Source organism: Papio anubis, chromosome 10, assembly GCF_008728515.1.
Source record: "Papio anubis isolate 15944 chromosome 10, Panubis1.0, whole genome shotgun sequence".
Lineage (NCBI taxonomy): Eukaryota > Metazoa > Chordata > Mammalia > Primates > Cercopithecidae > Papio > Papio anubis.
In genome coordinates, this window is record NC_044985.1 from 20117683 (window position 1) to 20138697 (window position 21015).

The 21015-nt window shown below is 37.5% G+C and overlaps 1 protein-coding gene, 1 long non-coding RNA gene and 1 other non-coding gene across 29 annotated transcripts in view; 2 read left to right on the forward strand and 1 right to left on the reverse strand.

The window, feature by feature from the left end:
* Window positions 1-21015, forward strand: part of R3HDM1 (R3H domain containing 1) — a 198121-nt gene that overhangs the window by 126176 nt on the left and 50930 nt on the right. For all 27 annotated transcript variants that reach the window (XM_031651725.1, XM_031651740.1, XM_031651722.1 and 24 more), the window contains one exon: window positions 6263-6386. In XM_031651725.1, coding sequence (XP_031507585.1) covers window positions 6263-6386 — 124 coding nt within the window. The remainder of the gene's footprint in view (window positions 1-6262; window positions 6387-21015) is intronic.
* On the reverse strand, window positions 1161-1267 carry LOC116269367. Its single transcript, XR_004176829.1, has one exon. It is a non-coding gene; the product is annotated as a U6 spliceosomal RNA (small nuclear RNA).
* On the forward strand, window positions 8954-14401 carry LOC103877267. The gene is made up of 2 exons (XR_636895.4): window positions 8954-11546; window positions 12758-14401. It is a non-coding gene; the product is annotated as an uncharacterized LOC103877267 (long non-coding RNA).

Consider the following 21015-nt stretch of genomic DNA (forward strand, 5'->3'; position numbering starts at 1 on the left):
TCTATAAAATTGTCTTTTTAGTTTCTTAATAATGTTCTTTGATGGATAAAAGTTTTTTAATTTTGGTAAAGTTCACTTTATCCATTTTTTTCTTTTATTTCTCGTGCTTGTGGTGTCATATCTAAGAATTTGTTGCCAAAACAAAGGTCACGAAAATGTAGTCCTGTCTTTTAAGTGCTTTGTTTTTAGCTCCTAGGTCATTTATTTATCCATTTTGAGTTAATTTTTGAATATGGTGTGAGGCAAGAGTTCATCTTCATTCTTTTTCAAGTATATATCTGGTTATTCTAGCATTATTTGTTGAAGATACTTTTCTTTCCCCATTAAATAACCTTGGAATCCCTGTCAAATATCCATTGACCATAAATGTAAGGGTTTTTTCCTGGGCTTTCACTTTTACCACATTATGTATTTCTACCCTTTTGCCAGTACTACATTGTTTTCATTGCTGTGGCTTTGTAGTAACTTTTAAAAATGGAAAGAGTGAGTACTCCTACTCTGTTCTTCTTCAAAATTGTTTTTAGTATTCAGGCTTCTTGCAGTTCCATATGAATTTGAGAATGGGCTTTTCTGTTTCTGCAAAAAAAGACCATTGGCGTGTTGATAGGTATTGCGTGGAATATGTAGATCTCTTTGATATTATTGCCATACTGACTATTAAATTTTCCAGTCTTAAATGAGCATGGGGTGTTTTTTCATTTACTCTGGTCATCATTGATTTCATATTCTATTGTTTTGGGACTTGTCTGTTTCCCTGTTCTATCAGTTTTTTATAGTATTTGAAGCTATATTAAGCAATTTATATTTATCATGTCTTCCTGATATATTGACTCATACATAATGTTTTTCTCTGTCTCTAATAGTATTTCTTGAAACCTATTTTATCTGACATTATAGAGTGTCATTTCTTTTGAGTAACAGTTAAATGGTATGTCTTTTTCTACCTTACTTGCAACCCCTATATTTAAAGTGTCTTTCATTTATGGTTATTAGTTCGGTTCTGCCTCTTTATACAATGATTTCAGTGTCATTAGACCCTTTAAATTTAATGTATTTTTGACATAGTTAGATTCAGGTATGCCACATTGCTATTTTTTTTATTTGCCCTATCTGTATTTTATTCTACTTTCCTGCATTTTATATTATTTGAACTTTTTAAAAATAATATTGAATACTTTACGAATTTCTGTGTCATCCTTGTGCAGTGTCCATGCTAATCTTCTCTGTATTGTTCCAATTTTATTATATGTGCTGCCGAAGTGAGCATTTCAGTTCACTTTCTTTAGTATTGTCTTTTTAGGTACATCCCCTTGCATTTTCTGAATGTGTTTGTTTTTCTAGGGACTGTGTTATCTACCTTTATCTACCTTTACCTTATCAAAATCGACTTCAAGTTAATATTGAAATTTCAAGTAAAATGTAGCAGCCTTACAACAGTATAATTCCATTCACATTCTCCATCCTATTGCTGTTGTTGCCATATACATTGCATCTCTGTATAGTATATACCAAAAATAGTGTTAATCATTTTTGCCTTAAAAGAGATATTGGCAGCCGGGCACAGTGGCTCACGCCTGTAATTCCAACACTTTGGGAGGCTGAGGCAGGCAGATCACTTGAGGTCAGGAGTTCGAGACCAGCCTGACCAACATGGTGAAACCCCATCTCTACTAAAAATACAAAAAAAAATTAGGCCGGGCGCGGTGGCTCAAGCCTGTAATCCCAGCACTTTGGGAGGCCGAGACGGGCGGATCACGAGGTCAGGAGATCGAGACCATCCTGACTAACACAGTGAAACCCCGTCTCTACTAAAAAATACAAAAATCTAGCCGGGCGAGGTGGTGGGCGCCTGTAGTCCCAGCTACTCGGGAGGCTGAGGCAGGAGAATGGCGTAAACCTGGGAGGCGGAGCTTGCAGTGAGCCGAGATCCGGCCACTGCACTCCAGCCTGGGCAACAGAGCCAAACTCCGTCTCAAAAAAAAAAAAAAAAATTAGCCAGGCATGGTGGCAGGCACCTATAATCCCAGCTACCTTGGGAGGCTGAGGCACGAGAATTGCTTGAACCTGGGTGGCAGAGGTTGCAATGAGAGGTTGAGATCATGCCACTGCACTTCTGGGCCACAGAGCGAGACTCCATCTCAATTTTAAAAAGAGAGAGATACTGGCCAGGCACAGTGGCTCAAGCCTGTAATCCTAGCACTTTGGGAGGCCAAGATGTGCGGATCACTTGAGGTCAGGAGTTGGAAACCAGCCTGGCCAACATGGGGAAACCCCATCTCTACTAAAAATACCAAAAAAAAAAACATAGCCAGCTGTGGTGGCAGGCACCTGTAATCCCAGCTACTCAGGAGACTGAGGCAGGAGAATTGCTTAAACCTGGAAATTGGAAGTTGCAGTAAACTGAGATTGCACCACTTTACTCCAGCCAAATCCAAATCCAGCCAAATAAGAAAGATATCTTCTTTAATTAAAGGAAAATAAACTCAGGATTTACATTACTTTCTGATACCTCCAGGAACAGTTAAGGGATCCCGTATGTATTGTGTCTATTTTAATGCTTCAAAGACAGGAGATCTACAGTAAATTTGAGAGATTCTTGGCTAAAAACTAACCTAGGAATGTTACACCTGGCTGGTTTTCAGATGAGATGAGCACTCTTTAAGATCGCCACAGATCTGTGTTCTTTTTACAAATAACCCAATCAGAAGAGCAGAGTGTGAGCGAGCCCATGACACTGTTGAAGTTAACTTACCCACGTGCTTCTATAATACTGGATTAGGTGTTTATTCTTCACCCCAAACAAGGTCAGATTAAGAGAACTTCATAACTAATAGTAATAGCTCTGGAAGGCAAAATAAATCAAGATAGTCTTGATGGCATTTTAATTTGCATTAGAAATATGGTCATGCATCATTTAATGATAGAGATACTTTCTGAGAAATGCATCTCTAGTGGGTTTTGTCATTGTGTGAATGTCACAAAGTGTATTTGCACACACCTAGATGGTGTAGCCCTCTACACACCTAGGTTATATGGTATAGCCTACGAGCTACAAACCTATACATGTTACTGTACTAAATACTGTAGGCAGTTATATAACAATGATAAGTATTTGTGTATCTAAACATATGTAAACCGAAAAGGTACGGTAAAAATATGATATAAAAGTTTTTTGGTTTTGTTTTTTTTTTTTTTTTTTTTTTTTGAGATGGAGTCTTGCTCTGCCGCCAGGCTGGAGTTCAGTGGTAAGAACTTAGCTCACCACAACCTCCGCCTGCCTGGTTCAAGTGATTCTACTGCCTCAGCCCCTGAGTAGCTGAGACTACAAGGCGCGTGCCACAAGGCCCGGCTGACTTTTTGTATGTTTAGGAGAGACGGGGTTTGACTTTGTTGGCCAGGCTGATAAACTCGTAACCTCGTGATCTGCCTGCCTCGGCCTCCAAAAGTGCTGGGATTAATAAGCGTGAGCAACTGCACCCAGCCAAAAGATTTTTTTAAATGGTACACTGATATAGTGCAATTAACCATGTATGCAGCTTGCAGGACTGTAAGTTGTTCTAGGTGAGTTAGTGAGTGGTGAGTGAATGTGATGGCCTGGGACATTTTACTACTGTAGACTTCATAAACACTCTTCACTTAGGCTACACTTAATTTATCTAATACATTTTTCTTTCTTCAATAATAAACTAACCTTAGCTTACAGTAACTTTATAAATGTTTTAATTCTTTTCACTTTTTTATTCTTATGTAATAAAACTTAGCTTAAAACACAAATACATTGTACAGTTATACAGAAATATTTTCTTTATATCCTTATTCTAAAGCTTTTCTTTTATGAATTTTTAAATTTTCTTTCTCTTTAATTTTTTTTAATTAAAAACTAAGATACAGACGTGCATATTAGCCTAGGCCTACTCAGTTCAGGATCATCAGCATCATTGTCTTCCACCTCCACATCTTGTCCCTCTAGAAGGTCTTCAGAGGTGGTAACACATGTGGAGCTGTCATCTCCTATGATAACAATGCCTTCTTCTGAAATACCTCCTGAAAGACCTACCTGAGTCTGTGTGTGTGTGTGTGTGTGTGTGTGTGTGTGTGTGTTTGGTTTGGGTTTTGTTTTGGTTTTTTGTTTTTTGTTTTTTGAGACAGGATCTCACTTTGTCACCCAGGCTGGAATGCAATGGCACGATCTTGGCTCACTGAAGCCTCAACCTCCCAAATTCAAGCAGTTCTCCCACCTCAGCCCCCCAAGTAGCTGGGACTACAGACACGCGCATCACACCTGGCTAATTTTTGTATTTTTTGTAGAGACAGGGTTTCACCATGTTGCCCAGGCTGGTCTCGAACTCCTGAGCTCAAGTGATCCACCCAAAGTGCTAGGATTACAGGTGTGAGCCCCTGCCCCCCGGCCCTGAATCTGTTTCGTAGTTTTTAATAAGTAGCAGGACATTCTTTTTAAGACAGGCTCTTGCCACTGTCACTCAGGCTGGAGTGCAGTGGTGCAACCACTGCTCACTTGCAGCTGTGACCTCCTGGGCTCAAGTAATCCCCGACCTCAGCCTCCGAGTATCCAGGACTACAGGCGTGTGCGCCACCACACCTAGCTATTTTTTTAATTTTCAGTAGTGATAGGGTCTCACTGTGTGGCCCAGCCAGATTTCGAACTCCTGGGCTCAAGCGATCCTCCCGCCTCAGCCTCCCAAAGGGCTGGGATTACAGGCGTGAGCCGCCAAACCCGGCCCAGAAGGACTACATTCTAAAATAATAGTTAAAAATATAGTAAATACATAAACCAATAATAGCCATTTATTATCATTACCAAGTCTTACATACTGTCTGCTATACTTTTAAACAACTGCTAGCACAGTAGGACTACAGACATGTGAGTGATGTATTATGCTATGACATCACTGGGTGATAGGAATTTTTCAGCTTCTTTATAATCTTAGGGGGCCGCCATCATATATGCAATCTGTCATTAACCAAAATGTCACTTTGTGATACATGACTGTATGAGAAAAATTAAAGAATGGAACCAGTATAACTGTGCATTAATGTGGGAATGGATAAAATAGTTTATACAATGAATGTTCTTCAGCAGTTAAATTGAATGAGCTAGCTGTATATGTTTCAATAAAGAAAGATGTCTCAAAAACAATATGAATTGCAAAATAAGTTTCATGAAGTTATATGTAGTTGAGTTTCCCTTATTTGAAAAGCCTGGGACCAGAAGTTTCCGTTTTTTTTTTTTTCTTTGGATTTTGGAATATTTGCATATATGCAATGAGATATCTTGGGATAGGGCCCAAAATCTAAAACCAAGTTCATTTGTTTCATATACATCTTATACACACAGCCTTAAGGTAATATAAGCAATATTTTAAGTAACTTCATGCATGACGTAAAGTTTTGACTGTAACCTGTCACATGAGGTCACGTGTGGAGTTTCTTTTTGTGTACTGACATGATATGATGCTTTTGGCATCATGTTGGTACTCAGAAAGTTAAAGATTTTGGAGTATTTCAGATTTTGGACATTTGGATTTTTAAAGTGCTCGGCCGGGTGCAGTGGCTTATGCCTGTAATCCCAGCACTTTGGGAAGCTGAGGTGGGCAGATCACTTGAGGTCAGGAGTTTGAGACCAGCCTGGCCAACATGGTGAAACCCCATCTCTACTGAAAATAGAAAAATTAGCCAGGCATGGTGGTGCCACACCTATAATCCCAGCTACTCGGGAGACAGAGGCAGGAGAATTGTTTGAACCTGGGAGGCGGAGGTTGTGGTGAGCCGTGATCGCAGCACTACACTCCAGCCTGGGCAACAGAACAAGACTCCACCTCCAAAAAAAAAAAAAACTAAAAATAAATAAAATACTAATACATGTAAGGATAATAGATACATAGTAAACAGATATATATAGTAAAATCACCAACTACAGAATAATGGCTTCTACGGAAGTTAAGAGTAAAGGAAATAGGGTGAGTCTTTAGCTAATTAAGTAATGTTTGGTTTTGTAAGAGATCTGAAGGAAATATGGCAAAAAAATTAAAATCTAAATATGATTGGTGACACATTAGTTACCTTTTTATGCATACTGTATGTTTGAATTTTTTAAAAAATTGCAGTTAAATTTAAGAAAAAGCAGTTTTCGGATGATTAGTGCTAAAAAGAATTATTATTCATTAAACTCTGATCTTCCTCACAGGAAAACATGTAATGCAAGTAAAATTGATTTTTTTTCCCACAATATTTATGATCCTAGATGCCAGCCTGTTACTGCACTCCAGGCCACTATCACTCCAGCCAACCTCAGTATCGCCCAGTCCCTTCTGTTCATTACAATTCACATCTAAACCAACCACTGCCACAACCTGCGCAGCAGACAGGTGAGTTGTGTTTCTTATGTCATAACTTCTGAGCCATGCTTTTTCCCATCTTCTATTTCAGTATTGCTCTTAAGTAGTACCTACTCAGTCTCTCAGGATCTCGAATATGTTCATACATATGAGTTTGCAAACCAGTGAGATTAAAAGAGTGAGCAAATCTCAGCATCCTCTGGAAAGTACTACAGTGTCAGGTCTACATGCTAAAGGGTTGGGAGTATCTGGGAATATCTTAAGCAGTTTTTTAAGTGGCTGCCATCTCTCACTGCCATTGAAATTGAAGCTGTCTTTGCAGCCTGATAAATCACCTATGGTAACAGCAAGAGAGGCAAGGCAAGGCAAGATGACTTATCAATAGCTAACCAGAAGCAAAGATCAAAACCACCTAACTTGGATTGAGAACCCTAGTCTAGGGATGATATTTTGATCTTTTAGTAAGTATGCCTTTGAAAGAAATGATGTACTTAGCATATTTTCTGTGTTTTGCTTTTCAGTTTGTTGATTGATAGTGAAAAGTATTTTTAAACAAAATACAATCTAAGGCCACTTAAATGAAATTTGTTAAAACTCAGCATTGTTTTTGTTTTAGCACTCTGCAGATTTTCTTCAAGCATTCAGTGAAAACAATTTTGATCTCAGTGTATAAAACTATCTTACTGATTTTTTAATGAACTCATTTCTCTATATGCTTCTCACCTAGATGTGTACTTCCCAGATGTTTAATAAGGTATTTATTCAGCCTTTTATAACTCTAGGAGTTGAAGTAGAATTTTATCATTGGTTTCTTTAGAGCTTTCTTAACTGCTTTTCACTATTGGAGGCTCCCAGACTATGTGAGTGTGACTCACTGAGGAACCCATAACCTCCACCTCCACTGAGGCTGTTTACTACTCTTGATATTGTGTGAAACTCTTCAGGGTTACCACCAGTTTAGGAGAAGCATCTCTGCACTGGCCCATCTGATAAATAGTAGTCATACTTCTCTTTACTGTTGCAGTCTTCAGTGATCAGTGTGACTCACTAACTTTCTTTGCTAGATATAGTTCATGCTTAGTGTAACCATGCAGGATAACTTCCAGGTCCTTAATCTGGTACCCTTAGGAGTTGTCTCGTGGTTAGTTTACAGGTTCTCCCCTTTTTAATATGTTACTAGCCTTGTATGTACCTGTGACAAATGTTCTTCCAAAGAATGTTGAATACAAACATTCGTCATTTTAGCCAAGTTAGAACTGTAGTTCCAAGCTACCTAAAATTTAATAGTACAGTCCACATCAAATAATGTAACTAGTATATGATATAATTTCAAAAGGTATCAAAAATTATTCTCTATTCGTGGGAACATTGGTTGTGATACTGCTCATTAGCTGGTACTGCTCATTAGCTTTATATACATTGGTGTTTTATTCAGAAACAATTTTCTGAATTTTTCTGGACCTCAAGTAATATAATTTTCATTTTTTTTTCTGATTTTTGTCTTCCAAAATTATAACACAGACTGTACCTGATGCCATAATAAAGAAATGTACCTTTATGCTACTCATTTAAATATCCTTGTGTGTGACTAATTAACTTAATTCATTAGTACATCCTAGGCAGGCAAAAATCCTTTGTTCTGTATTTGTGTTAGCTTACTAATTTTGTTCTTCAACGTGGCAAAATTTTTATCCCTCTCCATGGTCAAACTGCCTGTAAAATCACTTTCAATCACAAATTGGGACTAGTGTGCAAGTACAATTGCCTCTCTGCAAAAAAAAAAAAAAAAAAAAAAAAAAGACACTTAATGGAATACAACTAAATATGCCTGATCGGGGTAAAAACATCTATGTGACAGATAGCATGTGTTTATTATTGGTGACATTTAATTGTGGGGTTTTCTCTGATGCTAGTTATGATGAGAAGGAAGAAACAATCAGATTGCATCTGAATAGTGCTACAAGCGCAAAAAAGAGAATCGTGTCTTTGAAAAATGTTTGACATTGTATTTGACTCTTTTGAGTCAGTCATAATATAGCAAAAACTAGACTTGTCCTTTCAGCTATTTTATATAGTATCCTCTTAACTTGCAGCTTAAGTTAGTTGACTCATTCAGTTTGAAGAATAAAAGGAATAAATCCTCAAAACATTCTTATCTAAAAGAGAAAGGAATTTTGTTATGCTAATAAGTATCATAGATAATTTTCCTTTAAAGAAAAGTTCAGCAGTGCCAGTGCCAACTATTGTGTTGGTAATTGTATTGAATCTTTTCATAGAATTAGTGGGGATTTTAACTCTTTTTTAAAAGTTGTAATCTAAAGACTTTTTTATAGTTAGCTCATCGTTAATTTTTATGTCAAAACTTGCAGAAGGCCAGGCGTGGTGGCTAACACCTGTAATCCCACCACTCTGGGAGGCCGAGGCGGGTGGATCATCTGAGGTCAGGAGTTTGAGACCAGCCTGGCCAACATTATGCAACCCTGTGTCTACTTTAAAAATGCAAAAAAAAAAAATTAGCCAGGCATGGTGGCACACACCTGTAATCCCAGCTACTTGGGAGGCTGAGGCAGGAGAATCATTTGAACCTGGGAGGCGGAGGTTCCAGTGAGCTGAGATGGCGCCACTGCACTCCAGCCTGGGCAACAGAGTGAGACTCAGTCTCAAAATAAAAAAAAAAATTAACAGAAAAGTATGTGTTAATGTTTGTATGTGCCCTAGTGTAGAAAAGTAAAATGTACTGGGAAATTAACAAGACAGTTTATTGTTTTTGAGGTTTTTTTTTACAGATATATAGCAATTACTGTCTCATAATTTACATTTTTATATGGAAACATACTTCTGGGATTCCTTTTGGCTTTTATTTTCTTACCTCTCTACATTCTACTATCCCAATCTGGTTAAAAATGAGAAATAATTTTTCATATCTTACATTTTTATGTCTTGTCAAACACTTGCTTACCCCACAAAGTGTCAAGAGGCATGTTTTTTTTTAAATTACATAAAAGGGTGAAACTATTCAACCAAATAATGAAAACACTAGTAGATTTGGCGTGGTTTTTTCTTTTTTTTTTTTTCACTATGGCACAAGTAATGTTTAAATGTTTATATTTGAACTCAAAGAAATTTTGCCCTCAATTAACAAACCCAACTGAGCAAAGTATTTTTAGACCAGATAGGGTATGGGCAGTAGAAATACGGAATCTTTTATTATTTTTCCTTTGGCGGGTAGGGAGGAGGTTGGGGAAATATCTCAAGGATAAAATGCTCTAGGTCTTTTACCCATGTGTGCCAGTGGACCCCAGCTGAAATCAGGACTAACATTACTGCTGGGGAAATGAATGTACTAGTCTTTTGTTACGAATGTGAAACTACTGGACTGTTCATTCAAAACAAGTTTGCATAAACCCCTATCAACAGAAACAGAAGAAACCCTGGCTACACACATAAGACTTTCTGGACAATGCACTGTATAATGGAAAGAACAACAAAATAAAAGTCAGAATCCTGATGGCCCTTAGTCATTTTTAACTGGTGTTAGGCATATCACTTAAAGCCACTGAGTTACAGTTGGACTCATTTGCAAAGTATGGAAGTTTTACTGTATTGTCTGTTGAAGCCTCTGTGTACTCTAAAACGCCATGATTCTTTGTGTCTCATATGAGTCATTTCTAGTTCAGAAAGGTAGAATAATAGAGAATTGGTTTGTAACAGCTTGGCAACCAACTGTCAATAACTGGAATCAATAAAAGCAACTATTTCAAAAGATCAGATTACCAGTTGCACTAATAAAGATTTATTACTTTAAACCTTTATCATAAAATGTATGCTTTGAATACTGTAAAGTACACTGCATATAAGGAGTTTGGTATACTATAAGGAAACTTTTTCTGCAGGTAGTAATTATAGTGAAGATTTTAGATTTACAAAGCCCTAGCTGTTTTCTGTGTAGCTGTTGTTATTCTTACGACTCTTGAAAAGTTTGTAGCTTCACCATATACATTTAACATTTTGCAATAATTGGCCTTGTTCCTGAGCTGTTGGATTCGGGGCCGTAGCACTGTCTGAGAGGTTTACATTTCTCACAGTGAACCGGTCTCTTTTTCAGCTGCTTCCTGGCTTCTTTTTACTCAGGTTTCCACTGCTTTTTTGCTTTTTTTTAATGCTGTATGAAGGTGTTAACATTTGTTTATATTTTTCATTAATTGTAATACCTTTAAATCATACATCATACTCAGAAATAGGGATTTGAATTTAAGTGACAGCTTTGGCCTAATGTAATTTACCTATTAAAAATTTGTGAGAGCTATTGCTTATTTCTTTTCCAAAGTAAGATTTGGATGGCAAATTCAGTTTGGTTTTGAGCTTATCTAAAAAGCTTAATGTTTTAAGCATACCAAACTCATTAGCAGAAGTCAAGTATATCTCTCCCTATTGCTACACAACTTTTTAGGGATATTGTTATATATGAAAGCATGACATCAGATGGACCTAATACACCTAAATGCATTTGAAGCTACTTGGGCTCAGCTCTTACCAACGATATAATTTAATTTTTTTTCCCAAACAATGATGTTGTTGCATATCTTTGGGAAGCAAAATGATTCTGTGAAACTATACTTTTAGTTTTGCAACCATTTGATAACTTCAAAGATTATCATTGCATTATATCCTTAGTCTTAGCTTTCCAGATAACCCAGAATCATATGGTTCCAAGTTGATTAAGCTTTGTTACCAGCAGACTATAGTAGGATCCTGATGAACGACACTATGGAAGAAACTTGTTAGGATAAACAGTCTTCAGTGTGTGCAGATTATTGACAGAATTTCAAGGCACAAATTTAAGAGTAACGAGTGTGTAAAAGGCAAGCAGGAAAATCAGCACTACTGGGTAAGCAGATGAGGGGGCTTATTGATAGGAGAGTCAGCTATGTCAAATAGGGACTCTAGGCGCAAAGTCAATTTCTTTATTGACAGCTTTCAATCCAAGTACTAGGAATTTTGTATTTGTAAATTACTAGGTAGTGGCTCTGGCTATTCTTGTTTTTTCATTGAATCTGTGAGCATTTCTTAGTATGTATTGTGTGATTCAGCATAGATTCAGACATTGTATAATACCTACAAATCCACCTATTTCCCTTTTCCCTTCTCCATTAACCTGCCGCCACTGAAATCTGGAGCCAAATGTATCTGGTAAGTACCCACAGATTTCCTTGAGTTGTATAGACTCTTCCATGGAATAGTTCTTTAAATAGCTGTGAGCTGTAAACTCTGTGTGGCTGTTTTTGTTAGAATTGGTTTTTGTATATGTATATGTTTATTTCAGGCACAGGAGTGAGAGAAGAGGGGTTGATAGATAAGAAGGGGTAATCAAGTGTGATAGCAACTGCATCTCCTTCCAAATACACCCATGGGGCTAGCTTTAGTTGAAATTGCCCGCCTACCGAAATAGTGCCACAAACAGAAGCCCAAGATTATAAGCTTGAGGTTTTAACAATTTGGTCTTGTAGATGCCTAGTTACAAATAAATTTGGCTTTAGTAAAATGGCTCATCTTTTAAAAAACAAAACAAAACAAATTACCTTCACAGTGCTTCTGCTGTACAAGCACAGTCTGAAAAAAAAAATTAATAGGTACTATTAAGTGAAATAACCTTAGGTTCATGGGTATTCTAAGCAGTTCTTTAATTCTTTTTGTAATTTTTCTGATTATTTCTGTGTTATTAAGAGTGCTTTCCTTTAGAACAAATGGTAGTTCAGATCACCTGTATAAAATAAAATTAGCCTGTTAATGCCTGTTCAATACTTTTCTGCTGAGCACTACATTTCCTTCCTGCTCTCTTCTCAGTAAAAGTGAAAGAGAGTTAAAAATAGAATATTCTTCGGAGCCCTCCAGGGAAGTGCCTGCACCATCAATTTATATTGTCCTAGTTCTCTCAGCTTGCGGAATTGATTGTGCTTTCCTCTGAAAGTGCTGGAAGAAATGGCATAATATTGCAACAGTGCAGTCCTTTAACACAGCAGAATGGTAGTGTTTAAAAAATATATGTATATATGTTGCGATCTGGATATTTATTTTGTTGTTTGGTATCACTTACTATTGGCATTTCTTACTTTACAAAATAGAGGCTTTCCCACAATATTGACATAAATTCCTATAAAAGATATACTGTTTTCCTCTACTTTCCAGGTTAAATTCAGATGTATCACAGGAAGAATTTTTCTTAATTCTAATATACTAAAATGTACTTTTTAATGGAGAAAGAATAATTTATGTGGTAGCCAGCTTGGTGTCGGGATACTGGAAATACTCTTCTTGTAGCATTTTTGAAACCTGTTGATACTTTTCATTCTCTAGTAATCTACTTCTCCTTCCTAATCCTCAACCTTCTCCCTCTTTTCCAGATCATTGGATTTTTCTTTCTCATACTTGGCAGTCTTCAAACTATACTTTTGACACTATCAGAATTCTGTACCACTCTTGCTTTTGTCTGAATAATTAGACAAGGAACCTAAACTACAATGCCACTTCTCTAGGTGTCACTCTGTAACGGTTCATGCCCAGCAGTCTGAAATTTCTTTGTTTAAACAAAAGTTCAGAGGAATTCATGAGCAACTTGAACAGTTCAAGATGTAAATTTTATTAAGCAAATGTACATAATGTGAGGCATACCTGTAATTAAATGATCCTTTATTTTAATGTTAACAATTATTTTATTAATGGTTTTGTCTTACATAGGCAAAAGTAAGATTCTTATCTTTGATTGGATTAGGTGAATGATGTGGGGTTTTTTGTTTTTAGTGCTTTCCAGCTGAATATTTCTAGTTTTGCTTGTGATTATAGTAATTTTAACCAATATAGATCCCAGTTTTATTTTCTTTTTAATTAGAACAAATGCTAGTCTGTTATGCCTGTTGAGTACTTTTCTGCTGAGCACTGCATTAGAAAAAGACCAATAATCTTTTAGTAATCTTTAATGTTCTGCTCTTTAGAGAATATAATTCAAAATTATATACTTTTTAGCCAGTTACTATGTTGTATGTTTGTTGTAATTATTAGAATGAGTGATAAAACATTTCATCATGACTTCTGGAAAAACCGTTCAGATACCTGTCCTAATGCCAGTAGAATTTCCCTCCTGGGGTACCGATCATACTGAGCATCAGATGTTAAATGACAATTTTAGTTGTGATAGTTTAGAACGGTTCCTCAGACCCTGATGGCTTTCTACCCAGTGTAGTTTAAACCTGGTGGGTTTTCCTGCTTTTTATGTAAAAATGAAATGCTACTCAGTGGATGGAAAAAAGCCATTGCTTCACAGAACTTCAAGACTTCACCCATAAAACGTAGCAGCTCTCCTTGCACAAAATGTGTCCAGGTTAAAGCTGGCATTGCCCTGCTGAGTAAAGTCTGACTTCTTGGCAAAGCAGCCTGACTTTGTGGAGAAGACAGCCAGTATCTATGAAAACTCTGCTAGACAAATCTTCTGTAGACTCATCTGGAATGTGGCAACAGACATTTTGAGCAAAAGCAGCCTTCGAGGCAAAACAGCAAAACTAAAGTCCAAAGGGAACATTGGCAATTCACATGGAAATACTCAGGCTGAGAGACAGAACTGTGGGATGTGGAACCTGAAATAGTGTCACCATTTGAGCCAGTTCTTCTCCTTCCCAATTGTCTTTTGTTATGTTTTAATATTTTAGAGACAGAGTCTCACTGTTTTGCCTAGACTGGAGTGCAGTGGCCCTTCCTAATTGTTTAATACAATTTATGCATATAATCTAATTATAGCAAGGCAAGGAAGTGTAACTTTGAAATACATAAATAGTAAACCACGCATCTTGGGAGTAGTGGGCAAACCAAGGGAAGGACTGTTCCTCCCACAGAGAGAACATTATGGGCTAGTCATATACTCATTTACACATGCTCTTTTTTAAAGCCCCCAAGTTCATATGGCTGCCATCTGGACTAACTACTCAAAAATTTTCACTCTGATTCCTATTTTGAATAACAATGCTTATACTCACCAATAAATCTTTAGTTCAAATGAACAAAAAGTTTCCTTGTTGATTGACATTATTTCCAGCAATTATCTGTTTTCCTGTAATTAAGTTTATCTTGAGACTTAGGTATGTTAAGCTACAGTAAAATCTTCATTAACCAAAATTATCAGAAAATGAAACAAGGCCAGGTTCTGCTTATTTGAACAACATTACTATAATACTTTTTTCTTCTTCAACATGTGTTCCTCAAAAAAGTAAATTTTAGAATCAGACAGCTGTGTGCAACTCCCAGCTACACACTTGATAGCTGTTGACCATAAACAAGGTATGAACCCCTCTGTGCCTTTTGTTTCCTCATCTGAAAAATAGGGATAATAATTGTGTCTATTTCATAAGATTGTGAACACTATCTTATGATATCCTAAGTACTCATAATAGTGCCTGAAACTTAATAAATGTCATTTGAGGCTTTGGTATTAAGATTAGCTTGTGTGGGCCAGGCGCAGTGGCTCACGCCTGTAATCCCAGCACTTTGGGAGGCCGAGGCGGGCGGATCACGAGGTCAGGAGATCGAGACCATCCTGGCTAACAGGGTGAAACCCCGTCTCTACTAAAAATACAAAAAATTAGCTGGGCGTGGTGGCGGGCGCGTGTAGTCCCAGCTACTGGGAGGCTAAGGCAGGAGAATGGCGTGAACCCGGGAGGCGGAGCTTGCAGTGAGCCGAGATCGCGCCACTGCACTCCAGCCTGGGCGACGAAGTGAGCCTCCTTCTTAAAAAAAAAAAAAAAAAGATTAGCTTGTGTGGCTGGGCGCAGTGGCTTACCCCTGTAATCCCAGCACTTCAGAAGGCCAAGGCAGTCCAATCACCTGGTGTCAGGAGTTCAAGATCAGCCTGGCCAACACGGTGAAACCCCATCTCTATTAAATATACAAATATTAGCTGGGTGTGCTGGCACGCACCTGTAATCCCAGCTCCTTGGGCAAGAGAAGCACTTGAACCCAGGGGGTTGAGGTTGCCATAAGCCAAGATGGCACCACTGCACTCCAGCCTGGGCAACAAAGCAAGACTTAGTTTCCAAAAAAAAAAAAACAAAAGATTAGCTGTGGTATCATTGTAGCAAAGATAATTATATATTAAATGAAAATTTAAATTTAAAATGAAAATATAATTTTAAAGATAATTATATTTTAAGTGAAAATTTAAATTTAAAATGAAAGTATAATTTTAAATTATACTTTAAATGAAAAGACAGGAATTTGGGGGCCAAATTGCAAAGCAGACACAGGAAGCTGACATAGTTTGTTCTAAAATGTTTGTTTTTTGTCCTTTTAGCTTCTCAACCCATGCCTTCATCCTGAAAGTACAGTAAAGATCAGTTGAGTTGTTTGATGTTAAACTTGAGGTCTAAATATGTTTTGAAGAAAATTACTTAAATACTTTCTTCCCATACATTGTAAAGTTTCTTTTGATCAGATGTGGAAGCATTATATGAAAAAAGATTTTGAACTGATATGTGTCATATAACCCCATTTCTATAAATAATGAAAATTAATATATATGTTGCCTTCTGCATAGAAAATTAGGCTAGCTACATATAAAAATGTAAATGGGGAGTATCTGTAAGTGATTATTTTCCCATACAGACTTTTTCTATTTTTGTATTTTTTTCCAAATTTTCTATAAAAATCTTTGTTATGCTCTATAAGGTTTTTATAAAATATATTAAGTCTACGTTTTTAAAAATATTCAGGCCAGGTGCCATTGCACACCACTATAATCCCAGCACTTGGGGAGGCCAACGAGGGCGGATCACTTTGAGCTCAGGAGTTCAAGACCAGCCTGGGCAACATGGCAAAACCCTGTCTCTACTAAAAATACAAATATTAACTAAGTGAGGTGGCACACACCTGTAATTCCAGCTATTCAGGAGGCTGAGACAGGAGAATCGCTTGACCGAGGAGGTGGAGGTTGCAGTGAGGTGAGATCGCACCACTGTACTCTGTCCTGGGTGATAGAGTAAGACTGTCTCAAAAAATAATAGTAAGTAAATTAATTAAAAATAAAAATATTCAAATAATACCTTCATTACAAGCTTTATATACTAGATATAAAGTTAAACAGTTTGTATTCTTTATTTGAGTTCTTCCTAAGCACCTTGAGGCTAATCATATGGAATCTGTGATTTAGCTGCTGTACAGTTTTCTAGGAGAGACTTAATGAGTGATCCACAAATTCCAGTCTGATGTGATTTGTATTCGTGAGAGTGTCATTTTAATGAAAAGGTGATTAAATGTGTTTAATCTTTTAAACCAATGTTACCTTAAAATTTTTTTAATTTTAATTTTTATTTTTTTAAGATGGAGTTTTGCTCTTGTCACCCAGTCTGGAGTTCAATGGCGCGATCTCAGCTCACTGCAACCTCTGCCTTCTAGGTTCGAGTGATTCTCCTGCCTCAGCCTCCCAAGTAGCTGGGATTACAGGCATGCGCCACCACGCCTGGCTAATTTTGTATTTGTAGTAGACATGGGGTTTCACTATGTTGGTCAGGCTGGTTTAACTCCTGATGTCAGGTGATCTACCGACCTCAGCCTCCCAAAGTGCTGGGATTATAGGTGTGAACCACCGCGCTGGCCCAGTGTTACCTTAAAATTTAAATTCAGGCCGGGCGCCATGGCTCATGCCTATAATCCCAACACTTTGGGAGGCCGAGGCGGGCAGATAACCTGAAGTCACGAGTTCGAGACCAGCCTGGCCAACATGGCGAAACCCTGTCCGTACTAAAAATACAAAAATTAGCTAGGCATGGTGGCACGCGCCTGTAATTCCAGCTACTCGGCAGGCTGAGGTATGAAAATCACTTAAACCCGGGAGGCGGAGGTTGCGCTGAGCCAAGATGGCGCCACTGCGCTCCAACCTGGCGGACAGAGTAAGACTCTCTCTCAAAAAAAAAAAAAAAAGCCTACACAAACCATGAGAGAACAACTAATCAGAAAACGTTTATGTTACCTGCAGAGTTTTATGAAATGTGGCAAAAGAGAATGGACAAAATCGTGAAGGGATTAATAAGATTCTTAGTGAAGGTATTTTTTTAAGTGCTTGGCATTATTATTTTTAATAGCTCCACTGTGTTCAAAAACTCAACCCTGGCTTATTTATGCTACTTCTGAATGAAGTACTGAGATGTTAGTGTTTTTTCTACTTTCACAATCTTTAAACTCTAGAACTTCCTGGTAGTTCTCATCACTCTTCTATGTGTAAAACCTTTGCTTCTTCACCAGTATTCTGTTGTACCTTCATCTTCCACTTATCATTTCACATACCATATTCATTCATTCTCGACTATTCCCCATTCCTCAAACATATTAACTGTCTTACTTTTTACAAACCTTTTACTTTTGCTGGAATGAGCTTTTCCTTTAAGTCCAAGCCCAAATGTCACTACCTCTATAAATATCAGTCAGGACTAATTTCTTCCTCTTGTTTTCATAAGACTCTATTTATACTGCTATCCTCATATGGTATGGTGACTAAAAATGCCTAATTTCAAAGATAGGGACCATGTCATATCTATCTTTATCTAACCCAGATGGTGTCCTTTTTACTACCCTTTGTAACAAATGACCAGATGCTGAGATCAACTGTTTTATATTTCATGTCAAATTTTCAGAATGTGCGTGGTGTTTGTAAAGAGTGTGTGTGTGTGTTTGTGTGTGTGTGTGTGGCAATTAGTAGGCATGGATATTAAAGGAGATTAGGCTGCATTAAAGAATAAGATACCAGGCCAGTCATGGTGGCTCACACCTGTAATCCCAGCACTTTGGGAGGCTGAGGTGGGTGGATCACCTGAAGTCAGGAGTTCAGGACCAGCCTGGCCAACATGGTGAAACCCCTACTAAAAATACAAAAATTAGCCGGGCATGGCAGTGCGTGCCTGTAGTCCCAGCTGCTGGGGAGGCTGAGGCAAGAGAATTGCCTGAACCCAGTAGATGGTGGTTGCAGTGAGCCAAGATTGCACCACTGCACTCCAGCCTGAGCGATAGAGACTGCATCTGGAAAAAAAAGAGAATAAGATACCATTGGAAATGTGCTGATGGAGCTTTCGTGATGTAGCCAGGCATAGTGGTGCACACCCATAGTCCTAGCTCCTCAGGAGGCCTAGGTGGGGAGGATCCTTTGAGCCCAGGAGCTCGAGTGTACAGTGAGCTGTGAACATGCCACTGCACTCCAGCCTTGACAACAGAGTGAGACTGTCTCTAATAAAACAAAGCAAAAAAACAAATTCCATGACTTAGAGTCCAACTGACCCCACATTAAATCACTACGACATGGCTTCTATAGGTATTTATTGAAAGCATTTTTTGTCTCAGACCTTTTATCTTAATAGAGAATTTTAAGCAGGAGACCTCCAAGACGAGTCTCAAAAAATTGTTAAATTTAGATAAGTAAAAAGAATCAGACCTGGTACTGTGGCTAAAGCCTGTAATCCCAACACTTGGGGACGCCAAGGCAGGCGGATCACCTGTGGTCAGGAGTTGGAGACCAGTCTGGCCAATGTGGTGAAACCCCATCTCCAGTAAAAATAGAAAAATTAGCCGGGCATGATGGCATGTGCTTGTAATCGCAGCTACTTGGGAGGCTGAGGCAGGAGAATCACTTGAACCCGGGAGGTGGAGGCTGCAGTGAGCCCAGATCGTGCCACTGCACTCCAGCCTGGGCAACAGAGTGAGACTCCATCTCAGGAAAAAAAAAAAAAAAAAAAAAAATCAGAAGCACATTTGCACATAAATTGGCCTTGTTTTTTAAAGCTTTCTTTCAAGGCAACCTACAACCTTGAATATTTCTTGAATAGACTACAGAAGTAATATGCATAACATTTTTAGTTTCTTAGGGGGATATGACTGTTTTAAGTCAAATTATTTTAAGTCAGATTATATTACAGTGAATTCTGCCAGATATATACAGTTTGTTTTCATTTCAGTAGACTATAATTCTGCCAAGTCTGTTCTAAGAAGTTATTGTCCCAGTCTATACAGAACCCAAATTCTGATGCTTCTATAGATGTGTGTATATGTTGAGGTAGCATTTCCAACACAAAAAAAGGTCTCATGTTCACATTTCATTTTCATTCCTGTGTTATTTTTCTAAGGGTGGAAATTTGTCATTGTATGTTTTAATGGTGTTTGGAATTTGGGGTGTAAATTTGAAATACTTGTCATTTGATGAACTGAAAATAGTGTGAAATGTTAATTGTTAGATTAAAAAGGAAGAAGTTTATTCTGTTCTCTGCCTTTACCTGCCTATAAGTTTAAGTAGTATAGGAAATTCACAAGGAATAAAGGTTTAGCAAACAGCATATTATCAATCACTTTATTACAGATAAGAACTAAAATACACATTTTTTTTGTACAAAGTTAAATTGGTGAGAAGGAAGTCATTGGAAACATGGCCATAAAGTACTGTTGCCATAGAAATAACATCATTTTACAAAAACCCTTCACTGTTAAGGGATTCACTATAACTGAATTTTTACTTTGGTTTTGTTTTTTTTTTTTCTGTGTTTTGGGGGTTTTTTGTTTGGTTGGTTGGTTTTGTTTGTTTGTTTTTTGAGACAGGGTCTTATGCTGTCTCTTAGGCTGGAGTGCAGTGGCGCTATCTTGTATTTTTTTGTGAAGACAAGATTTGGCCATGTTGCCCAGGCTGGTCTTGAACTCCTGAGCTTACCCACCTCCATCCCCCCAATCCATCCATCTCCCAAAGTGCTGGGATTATAGGTATGAACCACCACACCTGGCCAAGATTTTTAGTTTCTTAATTTTAATGTGTTGCTTTGTTACAGGATATACTTTGTAGTTAAATTTTTAGAGAAGATGGATGCTAGATTTTATTCAATTGTTGGGTCCTTGAGCAGAATTATTAAGGCTACCAGACAACTACAGTGATGCTGCTGTCTATAATCAATACTTGAAATTGCCATTTCTGTTACTTTAGAAATTAGTGAGGATGTAAATGAAAACTGATAACAATGTATTTATGGTGTTATCAGGGAAACAATTTCATTGCACTTTAGCTGTTGAAGTCTGTATAGGTGGTGTTCTAGTTCAGGTCATCTTTGTAAAAACTTTTCAGTACTCTGAAGCTAGATGATTATTTTTATCTAGTTCTTTAAAAAATAAAAAATAAAAACTTTGGGGGTTAGCATCTAGTAAATTACATGAGTCTTTAGCTAATTAGTATACCTAAAAGAATCCTTTTAGGATCAGGAGACAAAATACAATTCATATTCACTACTTAGAGCTTATCATTGTAGATTCTTGTTAAGTAAAAAAGTTTACTTGATAAAAGTAAATTTGTGCACTTAACTTACCACTTAAATTACCAACAGTCAGTTTAGGTGTTTGCTTTGTGACCTTGAGCAGATTAGTTGGTTTGTTTAATGATCTGTCAAGTGACCTTAATCAAACAGTGAAGAAATAATATAAAAAATTACTGTATAACTCCATTTGTCTGTGTCTTTGACACATTCAAAAGTGGTTCTCTCCCCTGCCTTTTTTTTAAATCCCCAGCAGGAACAGTTTCATGGGAATGGAACCTCTGCAGATGCATAGAGCCCCATGCTTGTGTTAATATTCTGTTATTACCAACTTGAAATTCTTAATA